The sequence below is a fragment of the Lissotriton helveticus genome, chromosome 10 (assembly GCF_964261635.1).
Source record: "Lissotriton helveticus chromosome 10, aLisHel1.1, whole genome shotgun sequence".
Taxonomy (NCBI): Eukaryota; Metazoa; Chordata; class Amphibia; order Caudata; family Salamandridae; genus Lissotriton; species Lissotriton helveticus.
The window spans coordinates 187,658,089-187,674,280 of NC_136071.1; the positions used below are offsets into that span (position 1 = coordinate 187,658,089).

Sequence of the window (16,192 nt, forward strand, 5' to 3'; positions counted from 1 at the left end):
TGTCCCAAAAAACTAATTTTTCCCACATTTCTGTGGAGGAAAGTTCTGGAATGTGCATGTATACACAAATTTCCTTCCACCCCGCCTTCCCCAAAGTCTTGCAAGAAAAATGGTACCTCACTTGTGTGGGTCGACCTAGTGCCTGTGACAGGAAACAGCGCAAAACGCAACGTGGTCACATCTCAATTTCGCAGCTGAAAATGACCTTTTTTTTGCAAAGTGTCTAGCTGTACTTTGTGAACCCTACCTCTGCCGGCAGCTAGGGAAACTTAGCAAACCTATACATTTCTGAATACTAGACACCCAGGGAAATCCAGGATGGGGTAACTTGACTGCCTCCCACCAGGTTCTGTCACCCATAAACCCTTGCAAACCTAAACAATTGTCCAAAAAAACAAATTTTCCCCATATTTCTGTGGTGGAAAGTTCTGGAATCTGCGTGTATCTACAAATTTCCTTCCACCCCGTGTTCCCCAAAGTCTTTAGAGAAATATGTACCTCACTTGTGTGGGTCGGCTTAGTGCCTGCGACAGGAAACGGCGCAAAACGCAACGTGGTCACATCTCAATTTTGCAGTGAAAAATTACCCTTTTTTTTGTAAAGTGCCTAGCTGTAGTTTTTGAACCCTAGCTCTGCCGGCACCTAGGGAAACTTAGCAAACCTATACGTTTTTGAAAACTAGACACACAGGGAAATCCAGGATGGGGTGACTTCACTGCCTCCCACCAGGTTCTGTTACCCAGAATCCCTTGCAAACCTAAAAAATTGTAAATGAAAACACATTTCCCCCACATATCTGTGGTAGAAAGTTCTGGAATCTGCGTGTATCCACAACTTTCCACCCACCCTGCGTTCCCCAAAGTCTTCCAAGAAAAATGGTACTTCACTTGTGTTGGTCGGCCTAGTGCCTGCGACAGGAAACGGCGGAAAACGCAACGTGGTCACACCTCAATTTTGCAGTGAAAAATGACCCTTTTTTTGCAAAGTGCCTAGCTGTAGTTTTTTAACCCTAGCTCTGCCTGCACCTAGGGAAACCTAGCAAATCTATACATTTTTGAAAGCTAGACACCCAGGGGAATCCAGGATGGGGTGACTTGACTACCTCCCACCAGGTTATGTTACCCAGAAACCCTTGCAAACCTAAACCTAAAAAAATTGTCCAAAAAAACACATTTTCCCCACATTTCTGTGGTGGAACGTTCTGGAATCTGCGTGTATCCACAAATTTCCTTCCACCCCGCGTTCCCAAAAGTCTTCAGAGAAAAAAGGTACCTCACTTGTGTGGGTCGGCCTAGTGCCTGCGACAGGAAACGGCGCAAAACGCAACGTGGTCACACCTCAATTTGCAGTGAAAAATTACCCTTTTTTTGCAAAGTGCCTAGCTGTAGTTTTTTAACCCTAGCTCTGCCGGCACCTAGGGAAACCTAGCAAACCTATACATTTTTGAAAACTAGACACCCAGGGAAATTCAGGATGGGGTGACTTGACTACCTCCCACCAGGTTCTGTTACCCAGAAACCCTTGCAAACCTAAAACAATTGTCCAAAAAACACATTTTCCCCACATTTCTGTGGTGGAAAGTTCTGGAATTTCCGTGTATCCACAAATTCCCTTCCACCCTGCGTTCCACAAAGTCTTCCGAGAAAAATGGTATCTCACATGTGTGGGTTGACCTAGTGCCTGCAACAGGAAATGACACAAAACGCAACATGGTCACACCTCAATTTCGCAGTGAAAAATGACCCTTTTTTGCAATGTGCCTAGCTGTAGTTTTTTAACCCTAGCTCTGCCGGCACCTAAGGAAACCTACCAAACCCACACATTTCTGGAACGTAGACACCCTGGGGCTTCCAAGGAGGTATGGCTTGCGTGGATCCCCCAACGTTTCCTTACCCAGAATCCCTTGCAAACCTTAATTTTAGCAGAAAAATTCACTTTTTTCACACATTTTTTGTGTGTGGAAGTATGGCATAACTGGCCTCACACAAATATTCTACCACCCTGCTTTCCCCCAGGTCTCCCGATAAAAATGGTGCCTCACTTGTGTGGGAGGCACAAGTACCCGCGACAGGCAAGGGCCCCAAACGTAGTGAGGCGACATCAAAATGGCCTATCTCAAAACCACCTGCTTTTGCAAGGGGGTCACCTGGGTTTTTGGCCCCGTGCTCGACGGCAATCTAGGGAAACCTAACAAACCCACATTTTTCTGAAAAGTAGACACCCGGGGACTTCCAAGGAGGTATGACTTGCGTGGATCCGCCAACGTTTCCTTACCCAGAATCCCTTGCACACCATCTACTTTTGATGAAAAAAATCAGTTTTTTCACACATTTTTGTGTGTGAAAGTGTGGCATCACCGGGCTCACACAAATTTCCTACCACCCAGCGTTTCCCCAGGTCTCCCGATAAAAATGGTGCCTCACTTGTGGGCTTTTTGCCTCCCCGGCCCGGCGGGGCAGATTGGGGGCTATTGCCCCCATCTGCCCCCCCAGGGGGACAGAAAGCCTACTAGATGCCAGAGATGTTTTTTGGGTAATTTTCAATTAGGGTGTGGGCTTCATTCACAAACCTTTCTTCTATGCATAGTAGACACCTACTCATAGAAACTGAGGAGTAAGACACAAGTAAATCACACCTAATCACATAACATGTTTTTGTGATTTCGGCATATAGGATCAGAGGTATTTTTGACACATCATGGTCTTCAGAAAGCAGGTACATTTTCACATCATGTTGGGCTGAGGTCAGAATTTAGGTCTACGCTACATTACATCCTAGCAGTTACCATAGTTAGGGCATAGGGGTAATTACTGACCCTTATACAAAGCCAAGCAAAGTAATTTCTCTATGCAACCAATCTAACGAAATGAAAATCAAAATGCTGAAAGATAATTGATCTTCTGGCTCTTATGGGAGTGCTATATTGGCTTCCTAAGATTCTTTTTAAGGTCTTGTACTTAGCTCATTTGTTATTTGTATGTGGCTAAATTCATCTGCTTCATAAATTGCTCCCATATCATCCGGTAGGACACCTCTAACCAGCCTAAGCTGACGTCTTTACCTACCTCAATAAGATGTTCTAGTACTATTGACCTTGAACACTAAATCTAACAAGCAGGAAACAAGATGACTTAACGGTTAATAGATAATTCTTGAAAAGCTATGTGTTCTCAAAATAGTTTATGTGTAGCTTAAAAGTCCTATCTCTTTTTTTATTTTTTTATTTTTTATTTTTTTAAACCTTTATTGTACAGAGAAGGCTCACAAATACGGGCCTACAACCCAGCGGGCCGGCCACCACAAATAAGAAACAGAGTCAGCAGCACCGAAACGCATACAGAATATCACAACAAAGCATACAGGAAATAAGGGCTAAAAGCCACATAGGAACCAGCAAGGGCAGGATACGTGAAGGTTGATTTTCTAATATAGAAACGGGAATAACAGAATAATAACAGGTAGGAAGTCTCGGAGGGCCGTGGTGGGCCGCGAACAAGCTGCGTTGGAAGATACAGGATAACGCTATAATGACAAACACATATCGATAAAGGCAGAATAGGAGTCTCGCCAGAAAAACAGTGACAACCGCCGTTCAGCGCCCGCCCACCACAACAAGAACATATCAAATCAAACAGAATCGAAAAAAGCTTATCAAATAAAGCCCTCCGTCACACAACCCAGAGAATAAGGAACCCCCCCCCCCCCCACGAGAGGGGGGAGAAAGAAAGAAAAAGAGGGAGAAGGGGACAAAAGGGGAAAGGAAGAACGCCGCCTCAAGCACACGCCCCATGTCAAACGAGATCGGAAACCACAAATCTGTATACAGAACCAGTAGTAACCGGAGCAAAATTACGTAGTGAGCCAAAGTCACAGTACGACCAAACGGCTAGTGCATCAAAAATAACCCACCCAGGGGGACATATGCTGAGACCGCGCCCCGAAAAAGAGGACACACAAGAGCCATAGAACCAAAGAATAAGAAAAATGAGGGGAGAAAAACCTCAAAGAAATGACAGACCCCCCCCCCCACCCCGCAAGCCCACCCTGCACCCCTGCAGAAGGCTATGGCCTACCCCCCAGCAGCGTGCCTGTCGCCCTAATCAGAACCCGAAATATAGAAGAGCTAAAGCAAGATTGAACCATAAAGACAAAAAAAAAGGGGGAAAAGAAGGAATAAGGAAGGAAAGAACACGGGAGAGGGCATTAAAACAGAATCACAGGCTCCCACCCTCCCGTCCGAAACATCAGTGCCCACGGGAAGACAAAGATTCTAAGGACACAGTACAGGAATACGACAAAAATCCGACATGTTCATACCGTTACCAACCGCTCATCCAACCATTACAAAACACCAGTCCACAAAGGCAAGATCGTCTCATCCCTGTCCTTGTTTTTCCAAATCTGTGGCAGTCCGCCTCACGAAGAACCAGACCACGAGGAACAGGAGGCAGAGAACAGGGAGGTCAAACTTCAATCCGCAGAAGATGTTTCGTGTACCACTTGGATGATCCGGAACAGTCAGAAACCATTGTACACTATGCAGGCACAGTTCCGAAGATGATCTGAGGAAAGCCGACCCAGCGGAATCAGCACAGGATCTACGTTCGGCCATTCGAGGAGACGAAGCACAGGAAGAACCACCAAGGCCGGTCCGGACAGGACCCGGCCTACCGACCCACAGCACAGGAGAGGACACATCACGATGGAGGGCAGCGGAACTCCGCAGATCCGCAGAAACGGCAGCCACCGGGTCCATAATTTCCAGGATAGTTCCAGTTGCACCCAGTAGCGACGCAGCCGTACACGCCAGGGGGGGCTCAAACGGCCCAGCGAAACGAGCCTCCTCCAGGTTATCAGCGGGTGCGGCCACAGGAGCACCCCAGGAGCGCAGGGCGGCGAGGATGTCGGCAAGTGTAGGAACACCTTTACAGTATCCGGCTTCTGTGCCACATCGTGGACCACCGCCGCCCATCTCGGCCCGGCTGAGATATACAGGGTCGGCCGCCATTTTGGAAGCCCGGCAGGGTCGCAGCGATCCTCGACCCCGGCCCGGGCCGCAGCAGGGCAAACGGAATTCAGCCAACCACCAGCAGAGGCACGTCCAGAGCAAGAAGGGGGGCCACCAGAAGAAGGAGGGTCGCAGGCCCCCCAATGCCACCGGCCCCGTTCTCCGAGTCCGGGCGGAGGCACTCAAAATGGCCAGACCTGAGAACAAAGGGGGGGACAAGCCACATCTATGGTCAGCCCCGTCAACGGAAGGCAGCGCCTCCACCTCAGGCCGCGGGACCGCCTGATCAGGCCAGAAAGCCGCAACCGGCCTCTCTGCACAACCGCCTCGTCGGCCGAGCCCACTGCGCCATCAAAGGCCGGCCATAGCGTAGCGCCCCGTCTGGGCGCCGCCGAAGAGACTCAGGCCAGTCCGCTCCGGAGGCCCCGAAGCGAGCGAAGGCACAGTTCCGGAACCACGGCACCCAGAGACAACCGGAACAGACGGTAAGTGCCTAGAGATCGCCGCAGATCCACAGCGTAGCAGAAAGTGTCTTCCCGGGGCAGGATAAAGGCAGGATTTATGTTTCGAACAGGAAAGTAAACGGAGCCGAGCTAAAGCGCGGCCATCTCGGACGCGAGCTTGGCTCCTCCTCCTAAAAGTCCTATCTCTGTTGTTTACACCAGTGATCTCTGGATGGCAATGTATTTAGACTGAATAGGAGACATGTTAACAGTTTCATAATTTTGTCCCATGTCTTAAATTTTTATGGCCTACAAAGTAGGGGAAATGTTCTGTTCATCGCTTCGTGAAGGATGAAACCTGACAATCCTTTTGTTTCACCTCTGCAGGTGCTTTCCAGCCTTTAAATGCAGAAGACATTGTGGAAGACGTTGGAAACATGTGGCGGACGATGTATAAACTTACGAAAACTTTTGCAGAGCTTCCTGCGCCAAAGCGTGTGGCTGAGAATGTAAAATTTAAAATTGACAAATTTAAACAGCATCTTCCAATTATCTCTGTCATCTGCAACCGTGGAATGAAGGCCAGACACTGGGAACAGGTACTAAGCAGTGGCAGCAGGCAGGGAACAGGGGTGGCGGGTGAAAAAACAAACTCTTCGACAACTGTGTCTCTCCTCCCTTCCCTGCCGATGTCCCAGAATGGAACTGGAACTGGAAGCACACACAGGCTCCTTCCCCTAAGCCAATCATCAGGGTTTTGATTGGTCTGGGCGCCATAGTTACATTTAGGGTAGGAGTGTGTGTTGGGGTTAGGCTTAGTATATGGGATAGGGATAGGGTTGGGGATAAGATTACCTTTAGGGTAATGGTGTGTATTGGGGTTAGGGTGAGTGTTAGGATTAGGGATAGTATTGGCTCTAGGGTAAGAGTGTGTTGGGTTAGGCTTAGTAGAAGAGATAGGTATAGGGAAAGAGTTATGGATAAAATGACCTTTAGGGCATGGATGTGTGTTGTAGTTATAGGATAAGGAATAGAGTTAGGGATAAGGATAATATTACCTTTAAGGTAAGAGTGTATGTTGGGATTAGGGTATGGGTTAGTTTTAGGGTAAAGGAATGGCATAGGGTAGGGGATATAGTTGGACTTTAGACATGTTTTAGGGGTAAAGTTAATGTGAGAACGAGCATGAAGATTGGAATTTGTTGGTTAGAGCTATGGATAGGTACGGGGAACGTAATAGGGTAGTGTTAAGGGATTGGGCTACGGTTAAGGTACTCATGTCAGCATGATCATTAGAGCTTTGTAGTGGGGAGCATGGACTACAAGAATGATTGCTTGAAAAAGAGAAAACACAACTAATTGCCAATTACTCAGGCTGCATTTATAGTCAAAATGTAGGTTTCTAACTGTGGAGTTTTAATCTTTGACTTTTTTAATGACACATTTCTAAATCTCCACCTACATTCCTTTCACTCACCTCAGACACTCGTAGCATGCAGACAGCAGGGTTATTGCCCCCATTCTTAGCATTCGCATAGGCTGAACGAATATAAGAATGCCGCAGAGGGCATCAGTAACATTTTAAATGAGATTTCCGAAACTTGGGGTGTCAAACATGCAAAAAACTGCTTGCAAATATTTATTAGACCCCCCATCTACATTAAATGGCGGAGGTATTGGAGATTGGCTTCTTAACTAAATATATAAATAAACATATTGAGGCGTAAAAAACTAAAACATATAGATGATTTGTGGAATACTTGCTAAAGTCTCATCCGCTGGCACGTTACACAGGCCTGCTTTCGAGTCCATCTTTTTTGTTCACAGCACCACTTCAGACAGAGACCAGACATACAAATCCGACTTTGTCCTGCTATAATCAAAATAGTCCATCTTGAAATTCCAGGCCAGTCCTGTCCGAACTGCCAGATCAGGTCCTCTCTAGATGGAAACACAAGCAACCCCAGACCAACTTTGAAGTTGTTGGGCCTTATCAGTGAGAGGCGTGTGTTCTGATGCAGAGTGAACATTATCAGACCCACGCCAGAGATTGTTTAGGAAGGGAGAAGCGTTAGAAAGTAAAGAGAGAACATGTTTCTCGTGTGAGCCCCACCACCTTTGTCCATCTATCTTTATTTACCTAGCTAGTGCAACCAACTAGACACATGGAGCTGTAATCACTAAAGTACACTACCTCTACTGCATTAGAAAGACCCTAAAACTAAAATGTATGCTGAAGGTAATCTAATCTTTATTTGGCACCCATTTCCACAAATTTAAACACAAAATAAAATTAACATCATGTTCCTAGTTTGCAGCGAAAGTGCTGACATGTTTCTGCCCTGTCATGTGCCACAAGAATCTTGCGCATTCATCAGGATTTAGCAAGAGTCAGATGATGACTCCACATGAGTGTGTAAAGTAATGAGAGTGCATAATCACTCAAATGGCTATTTCTTAATTCCGGCCGCCTGGGTGTATGGATTCGGGTGTAGAGTGTATCCTCTGTCTGTCCGTAATTGTGACATAGACATGGAGAGGACTTAATGCAGAGCCAAATCATAGCACCTTGTATTCATTTCCGTACCCACAACGCCTGCTTCCTGAAGCAGAGCCAATCCAGATCTAGGAGTTTTTACAAAGAAGAGAACAGTTCTAGTGCCTTGTTCAATTGCAAATGGCCAGAAAGTACTCCCATTTTTGTTGGAAGATTATTTCAGGTTTTCATTATAGCGCATGGGATGTTTTGAGGTAGATATGAATGTCTGGTAGGTGCAATTAATTGTAAATGAACCGGCCTTGCTTGTGCTCCAATCACTGCGCCAGGTATTGCACTGGGAACCTGATTCTCTTTTTGGAAGCAGATACAGAAATGTGCAGGGCTTGCGGGATATATTGTTGTTTCTTCTTTCAAAGTGGCATTCTAGTTGCTATATTTCCCAGGAGCAGTAGCCTTTGTAGCAGATCATTCGTTGGACCAAGGTGGACAGCGTTATAGTATTGTATCCTCAATAACAATGGTTAAAGTAAAGGAGACCCATATTGGAGGTATTAAGTTCCTGGGGTATGAAGGTGAGTCCATCAGGGCAACAAGGTTTTTACCTGCATCGCTGGCATCATCTAAAGTTGTCAACCAGAGGTTTGGAAGGGCTACTTTCCTCCAGAACTCAGTTTTTTGTCATTCCATTTTAGTGTGTTGTCTGCTATCTAGGTGTCAATTGCTGGTAGACAGTTTATGAAATTGATGTTTTCTTACTCAGGATAGCCGTAGAGCGGCTATTTTGCGATGTAGACCAAAATGAGACATATAAAGGGGCTGATATTATAATATGTTTAGCCCTGCATCAAGCAGTTTGAAGCCAACACTCCAGACCTATAAGAATGCTTTGATGTATCGGTAGGTCAGTTGAGTCGTATGTTCAGTTGTCAGATATTATAATGTATAAATAATGTGAATTTATTTTTGGTGCTTAATACCGTTGTAGAGTAACCTCCTAATTTTCCAATATTCTCTTCAGTAGGGAACTGGCAAAGAAAAATGTGCTCACACAGTTTATCGTTTCAGATCAGAACTGCAGCAAAGCGCATTGTATAGTACTAAAGTAGTGAATTTGGTTGACCCACGCATAAAGTCTTGGTAATGATGTATTCCAATTTTGTTTTAGATGAGTGAAATAGTAGGATTTGATGTAACACCAGATGAAAACACATCACTATTGACCATGCTAGAATATGGACTGTCAAAGTTCATTGACAGGTAAGAAACAGTTTAATATAATGTTGTTTTTGTTTCAGGTATAATAACCACTGTTATTACATTAACAGAAGTTATTACACAGAAAACTTATTACTACAACAATATCACTATTTGAAGAGAAAAGATTGAGCCACATGTATTTGTACAGCACACATTCACCCAGGGTATCTTGGCACTAAATAACAGATGTTTATTGTTCCCCAACTCAGTGGTACTCATTTTATCGACCTCAGAAGGATGAAAGGCTCAGTGGACCCGCCAAGATTTAAACCTGTGACCATGAGGTCAAACACTGGCCCTTACAGTGGATGCATTAGTCCACTGAGCCACTAGATACATCTATAAGGGGTGCAAATCTCCTACAAACAGTCACCTGAAATAAGATGCTCGTGCATAAGTTAAATACAAACAGCTCATTGTAGCACTTAGCTGTTAGAACAGTAGATGTGTGGCTTATGTTGAACTCCAGCACTTTCCTCATGGTAGGGCTGTCTGACAGGAACTGAGAGTTAAGGCTGTCCTGTTTCTGAAATTCACTTACGGCCCTATTACGATGTCGGTCGGACCGTCTTGGTGTGGGAACCGACCGACCATAGGTCGGCAGTTTGGATCACAGTGTAGTCTCAAACTCTCATTTCCGTATAGGAGGTTGTGCGGCTGGCAGAAACCGCCCACAGCACAAGCTCTCATAGAGAAAATGGGAGTTTGTGTAAATCCCTGCACCATGTGGTAGGCAACATGGTGCGGAGATTTTCAGGGGGGCTCACACCCGTAAGCCGCAGATGGATGGGAGCCCTGCTAGGGGCCCCCAAAGTCGATTACCGACAATTTTGCCATGTCGGAAAGCCCAACATGGAAAGGCTGTCAGAAACCAACATCATAATCCTGACAGCGGAAACGACGTCCGTAAGGGATTGTGATAGGTTTCCGACTGGCCGACCCGCTGCTTGAGCCTGTTGGAACACAGTCGGATTGACCGGCCAGGTTACACTCTGACGAACAGCATTGAAATTGGGCAGTCAAACTGTAAACCTACAGTGTCGGTCGGTAAGCCTCCAACGAGCGGTCGGAGACTTACCGACCAACATCGTAATGAGGCCCTTAGAGGTACATGATCTGGCCAGGTGTTAGGCTGGTGGATGCTGAAGTAGGAAATGGTGATAGCACCTCAGACCATGGGATAAGGATTCAAGCCAGGCAGTGGCTTTGAAGCTCATTTCACTCTTGTAGCCAAGTAGGAGACCTTGATGGTCTATTATTGGCACCATGTACAGCACTCAGGAGATGGAGGCCGGGCCTCCTTCCACTTGATGTTCGATGAGGCAGTAGGTAAAATGTGCAGAGAGGCAGGTAGTGATAATGAACTTTAAAGAGTTATGTGAGAGCTGATACATTATTTTCTGAGAACAATGGAAAACTGCCATTATAACTTTGCTCAAACAATATATAAACTGTGTAGGAACTGAGGTCACCAGTTCCTTGGGGGTAACCTGGCACGAGCAGGTAGGCACCCGAAAGCTTAGGTGTTAAGTGACTACACAGCACACGCATCCACTGAGACAATAAAAGGCACGCAATGACTGACGCCACTCCAGTGAGTTTGATTAAAAATCAAATAACTTTTATATAAGATTAAGGTTCAGGAGTGGAAAATCACAGTATCAATTACTCATCAAAGCATTTCATCAGAGGGGAGTAAAGGGAGCAGTTCAATAATCAATTTAACATGTTACAATAACATTTCATTAGAGAATTAGCATGGACAACCAGCTCATCAGGCAAGGATGAGCAAATCCTGTAGCAAGAGTCCACAGGTCTTCAGGTGAGTAGCCTGTTCAGTAGGCAAATCAATTAGCTTCTCACCAAGCAAGGGTGAACATTACATAAAACTCTTTAGCAGGAAGAAGCAGTGCATTAAATGAGGATAAAACATTTCATTAAATGTAAAACATTTCATTAGGTATAAACCAGCATGTCGTCAGGTAAGTTTACACATTGCCTCCAGCATGGGTAAAATATTTCATTAATAAACAACCCCTGCAGTATAGCACTTTTAGGCATTTGGGCAACTGTTCCTTAGATAGGATAAACATTTCATGAAGCCCGCCCCTGCAAAGAATTCATTAAAGAATTATTTGAGTACAGTTCATGTAGAGCCATCACTATTCACCTGCTGGCATTCAGGGGGTGCAGCGCCAAACAGGAGCCTAAACATTTCATTCAAGGTAGAACATTCAATTAGCTGGAGTGAAACGTTTCATTAGTCAGGTTAAACCATACATAAGGCTAAGAGTAGAACATTTCTCTACGCAGGGATAAAACATTTCCTTATATCACTGTAGGCATTCAGGAACCCCTACCCTAGACAGGAGTAAAACATTTAATTAATTAGGAGTAAACATTTCAGTAGGGTAAAACCAGCCCTTTCATTAGGCAACCATTTTAACAAGACTTCAAAGCCATTCCCTAAGGCAGTAAGAAGCAGTGCCTGCAGTAACATGAGCACCTCGTCACATTAGAGATCAGCATAGCCTTAAACATATAAAACTTGGCTTAGGCATATGAACCATTTCCTTGGCAGAAGGAAAACATTTCTTTAGGCATAGGCAAAACCTTTCCTTAATTGGGAATAACTATTTCCTTTAACCTGGGTAGCATTAACTCCGATAAAAATAAACAGTTCCCTAATTAGGAATCACCATTTCATTCACCAGGTTAAACCCCGCATAAGGCTAAAATGAACATTACATTAACCTAGACTTAGCCATACCTAAGGCCTAAAAGAGCATTCCATTATGGCAAAGATAAGCCAGGCCTCAGGCAACAAGAAGTCATGTTCCCCTAGTCAGGGGTTAACCTTTAACGGCTCACCAGTGAATTCGGACCTCTGCCCAGTTCAGGGAGTGCAGGGGGCCAACGGGGCCCAGTAACAGCTTTTCCCAGGGGAGGGGCAAACTCGGGGCCTTCCGCGGCCTCCCGCCCTCCTCCCCGAGGATTACCTTAATCTTCGGCCCCTCCGGGGCCCTTGCGACGGTGATGGCAAGCTGGGGGAGCCACGTTCTCTTCCCTGAGCCCTCCGATGTGAACCACTCTGTCGGGGCCGGTTGCGGCACAGCAGGGCTACACAGGGCCCCACCCTGCTGGTGTAGTCGGGCGGAGGCTTCAGCTGGCCTCGGAAGGGAGGGAGCCTATCTAGGGAGCCCGCTCGCTCCGCTGCTCCTCCCGAGGCTGGTGTGAGCTCTACGGCTCCTCCGGGGCATCAGCACTGGCTCCTCTCCTGGTCCCGGGCCTCCAGAGGCTTTCCCGGGCCCAGGACCAATCAGAATGCGGCGATTGGGCAATGACAGGGGCGCGGCCGATGACGCAGCCGGTGTCCCCCGTCACGTGATGGGGGTATTCTTGGCCTTCAAGGCCTTGCGCAGCCTGACAGGATTTCGCGGCGGCCTACCTCAGGCACCGGGGGCCGCCGCGAGGATTCCTCACTCCTGGGCCGGATAACGGGGCCTCTTCGACTCACTCTACCGGACCTGGCGCGGCCCACGGCACACAGCGGCGGCCCTCTCTAGGCACCGAGGGCCGCCGAGGGCAAATTACTGCTCTCCACAACGGCGGTGAGTGGGGATTAAGGTAGCGCCTCGTGAGACAGCGCTTCAGGGCCCTCACACAGTGCGTCAGCAAGTTGTGGATTGCAGCGCTTCAGGCAGGAATAGCGCCCAGGAGCTTCAGGCAATTCAGTCAGGTTAGCAGTTCAGGAGGCTAGCGCTATGCAGAGTTAGGGCTCGGGGGCAATTTCACAGCGCTTAGAGGCACAACAATTCCGGCAGTCCATAGCGCTTCTCAGGGGCACCATAGGAGAGCGCTGATTAGGCAGGACAGTCAGATTTGCAGATCAGATAAGGCAGGACAGGCCACACGACAGTGGCAGAATAGCAAAGGGGGTCCAGGACAGGATTGAGGGGCGCAGAAGTAATACAGCCCAGTACCTGGTTGATCCCCAGCAGTCCTGTGGTAGTTAGGTTTCTTCTTGGAGCTGGATGGTTTTGGCGCCCTTGTAAATGGCAGTTTCTTGGTTTCTTGAAGGGGGGTTGAGTTGAGGGCTGCTGACAGGATCCTCAGCAGGTCACTGTAGATGGTCCCTGGGTTCCCCTCCCGCCGGGCCAGATCAGTGGGTTAGTTCAGGGTACCTCACTCAACTTAAGAGGAAGCACCTAAGCCCTGTCACTCCCAGTGGCATAAGTCCCTGACTAGGCCCTACCGCCTAAATCTCCTGCGTGGCCCCCCCAGGTCAGTGATGCCCCAACTGACTGGAAAGTTTCCCTCCCTTTCCTTTTATAGGCCCAGGTCAGGTGACCACCCTCTAAGGCGGCAAAACTAGGCTCCGCCCCTATTCTAGAATGTGCCAGGAGCTTCCCTACTCTAACTGTGGGCAGGCAAGGCAGGCTGGAATGGCAACAATGTTGGGAGTCCCTGCCAGCTCCTGGCAACTAGAATGCGCCTTAACAAGACCACACTGCAGTAACAGAGGCCTATGGCAGCCATGTTGAGGGTAGAGGGCACCTGCACCTAGCATTGATTTTAACATTACCGAGGGCATTTTAACCTCACAGGGCCTATACAACTACATTACAAGGGGGGACTTCCAGAATTAGGGGAAGCAAAAAGCGAAAAATTTCCGTGAAAAGAGCCAAGTCCAACACAACTCCCCCCTTAGCCAAGAGCCAGGGTAGACCAATCATCACCTTGATGGGCTTCCCTGCTTGGGGCGGAAAAAGGTGGCGCAGGCCCGTAACTTCAATGGCATCTGTCAGCTCTTCACCATTCAAACCACCCCACTGGTGTTCCCTAGTGGGATGTGGCCAGGACTGACCTCTAGACAGTCCAAAAGTCTCTGGCCCTAGATCTCTCACAGAGTGGGGGGCAGTAGCCCCTGGCCCGTAGTACCATTTGACCACTCTCCTTCTCCTCCTTGCAGCTCCAAACGGCCACTGGTCATCCCACCTGGAGTCCGAACCCTCAGGCTGACCAGCCACCAGGGGCGAGGCTCTCCTCCCCCTACCTCTCCTTCTGGGGTTCCGCCCTTTCTTCCTAAGCGGGACACCCTCAGAACGCCACTCTCTCCCCAACCTAGAGTCTCGACCCTTAGGTTGAACCGGTGACAGGGGCGAGTCCTCCCTCCCCCTGCACCCCCTCCCAGAGTTCCGCACCCTCCTAACCGGAGAAGTACCCCTGTAGTGTAGTTCCTATTATCCCAATAGGCTCTGCGCATTGGAATAATACCTTCAATAGTATAGGCCTAGACCAGACGTTAACTAGGTCTACTACTGTCGATATTAGACTTAAAGTTTTGGGTTTGCCAGCTAGCTCAGAGTTCACTAGAAACTTTCTCGACTAGGCAAGGAGGAGTTGAACCTCCCTGGATAGACAAGAAGGGATTTAGTTTCTGACAACCATAGAACATGACAACTTTGCTCTCCCCTAATCAAGAGTGTATCTCTAGAGTCGTGTGAAAACAAAAGACGACTTATTTTACTCAGTCAGTACGTGCATTCTTAGTCTCACCAGATTGTAGAGAAAAGGAAGAGACGGGCGTGTTCAATAAAAGATGTTATTTATTGATCCGTCTCTTTTCTCATACAAGAGAAATGGATCGATATTATTGCAATACTTATGGTTAAGTAAAGTGCATACATTAAAAGCAGAAGTATAAAATAATACTGTAAAAACATTGATATGGTTTCTAAGCCATATGATGGTTTAAAATGGATAAAATAGATACATACACATATACATTTGACTAATCGTACTCAACTGGTGTTTCTAACTACGCCTACCCCAGATGTACCTGACCTAAGCCTAATACGTGGGCGGGAGTAGAAAGTAGCAGTTTAAGTTAAGTTTGTTTTGCCAAGTGACTGACTCAAGAATTCTCTGTGAGGGGTTATTCAGTTCTGTACCTGGAGTCTAGGATGAATGAGGGATGGTATCTCTCGTCTCTGGTCTCGATATTCCAGGCTGCCTGCGAGGGCTACCCGGAAGCGCCGGAGCTGGATTTCTCGGCAGGAGAAAGCAGCGTCTCGTTCTCAGCGCGTCAGGAAGGCGGGGCTGCGCCAGCGGGGTCTGCTCTGCTCTGGGCTTCGGCAAGTCTGGCTGCTCCGATCTCGTCACCACCGCGTGTGTTTGCATAGGGCAATATCGGTAATATTTATACCTTTAAGGTGCCGAGATTGACGTAAGGATGGACATAGATACGTCAATAAGGATGTCATATGACCTGGTCGTTAGCACATTCTTTTGCTGAAGTTCTCAGTGAAATCAAAACAATGGCCGCAGGGTTTTTCCCAGGTCTGTCATAGGTTTGATTTGTTTAGAGAACTCCGTATGCCTTATCAGGGGCTGGAGGAATATCGCTTGTCTAATTAGATGGCAAGCGTTATGACCTAATCAGATAACACGTTCCTGTGCCGTAGTGTGGCTTAATCAGATAACGGTTCCTGCATCATGGGGGTTTTCTGCCTCATGGGATGGCTGCTAGTTAACTTGTTAACCAGAATAGGGTTAGGAATAGGGGGATCGATACAGAACCTATAGGAATACATCACACCCACTCCACGCTAACTATGGACATATTTACGAATCTATGCATAGTAAAACATACTGTAGAGTATCGTGTATACCTTACCACCCCAAAATACATAAATGCATTTTGAAATTATCAAATATACGGAAAAAACAGTCACATGTAATATATGCACTCAAGCTGTAGAATAATGCTAAAGTAATCACGCATATCTATACATTATCACTAATTTGTATACGAGAATTTACACATGAAATGGCTCTTAATACAGAAAAAAGGTTCGAGACCATTCCATCACAGAATAAAATAATAATGAACATACCAGCGGGCGGCTAATGTCTATAAACTATCTAAAATAAGAAATTTTAGTTCTCTAAGAATAGTTCTTACTTTAAGCAGAAGATAAG

At 46.9% G+C, this 16,192-nt stretch overlaps 1 protein-coding gene across 1 annotated transcript in view; it reads left to right on the forward strand.

Annotated features, from left to right (window-relative positions):
- DNAH3 (dynein axonemal heavy chain 3) overlaps nt 1-16,192 on the forward strand; it is a 660,573-nt gene that overhangs the window by 270,444 nt on the left and 373,937 nt on the right. The window contains exons 18-19 of the mRNA XM_078665068.1: nt 5,839-6,050; nt 9,117-9,208. Of these exons, the coding sequence (XP_078521194.1) occupies nt 5,839-6,050; nt 9,117-9,208 (304 nt within the window). The remainder of the gene's footprint in view (nt 1-5,838; nt 6,051-9,116; nt 9,209-16,192) is intronic.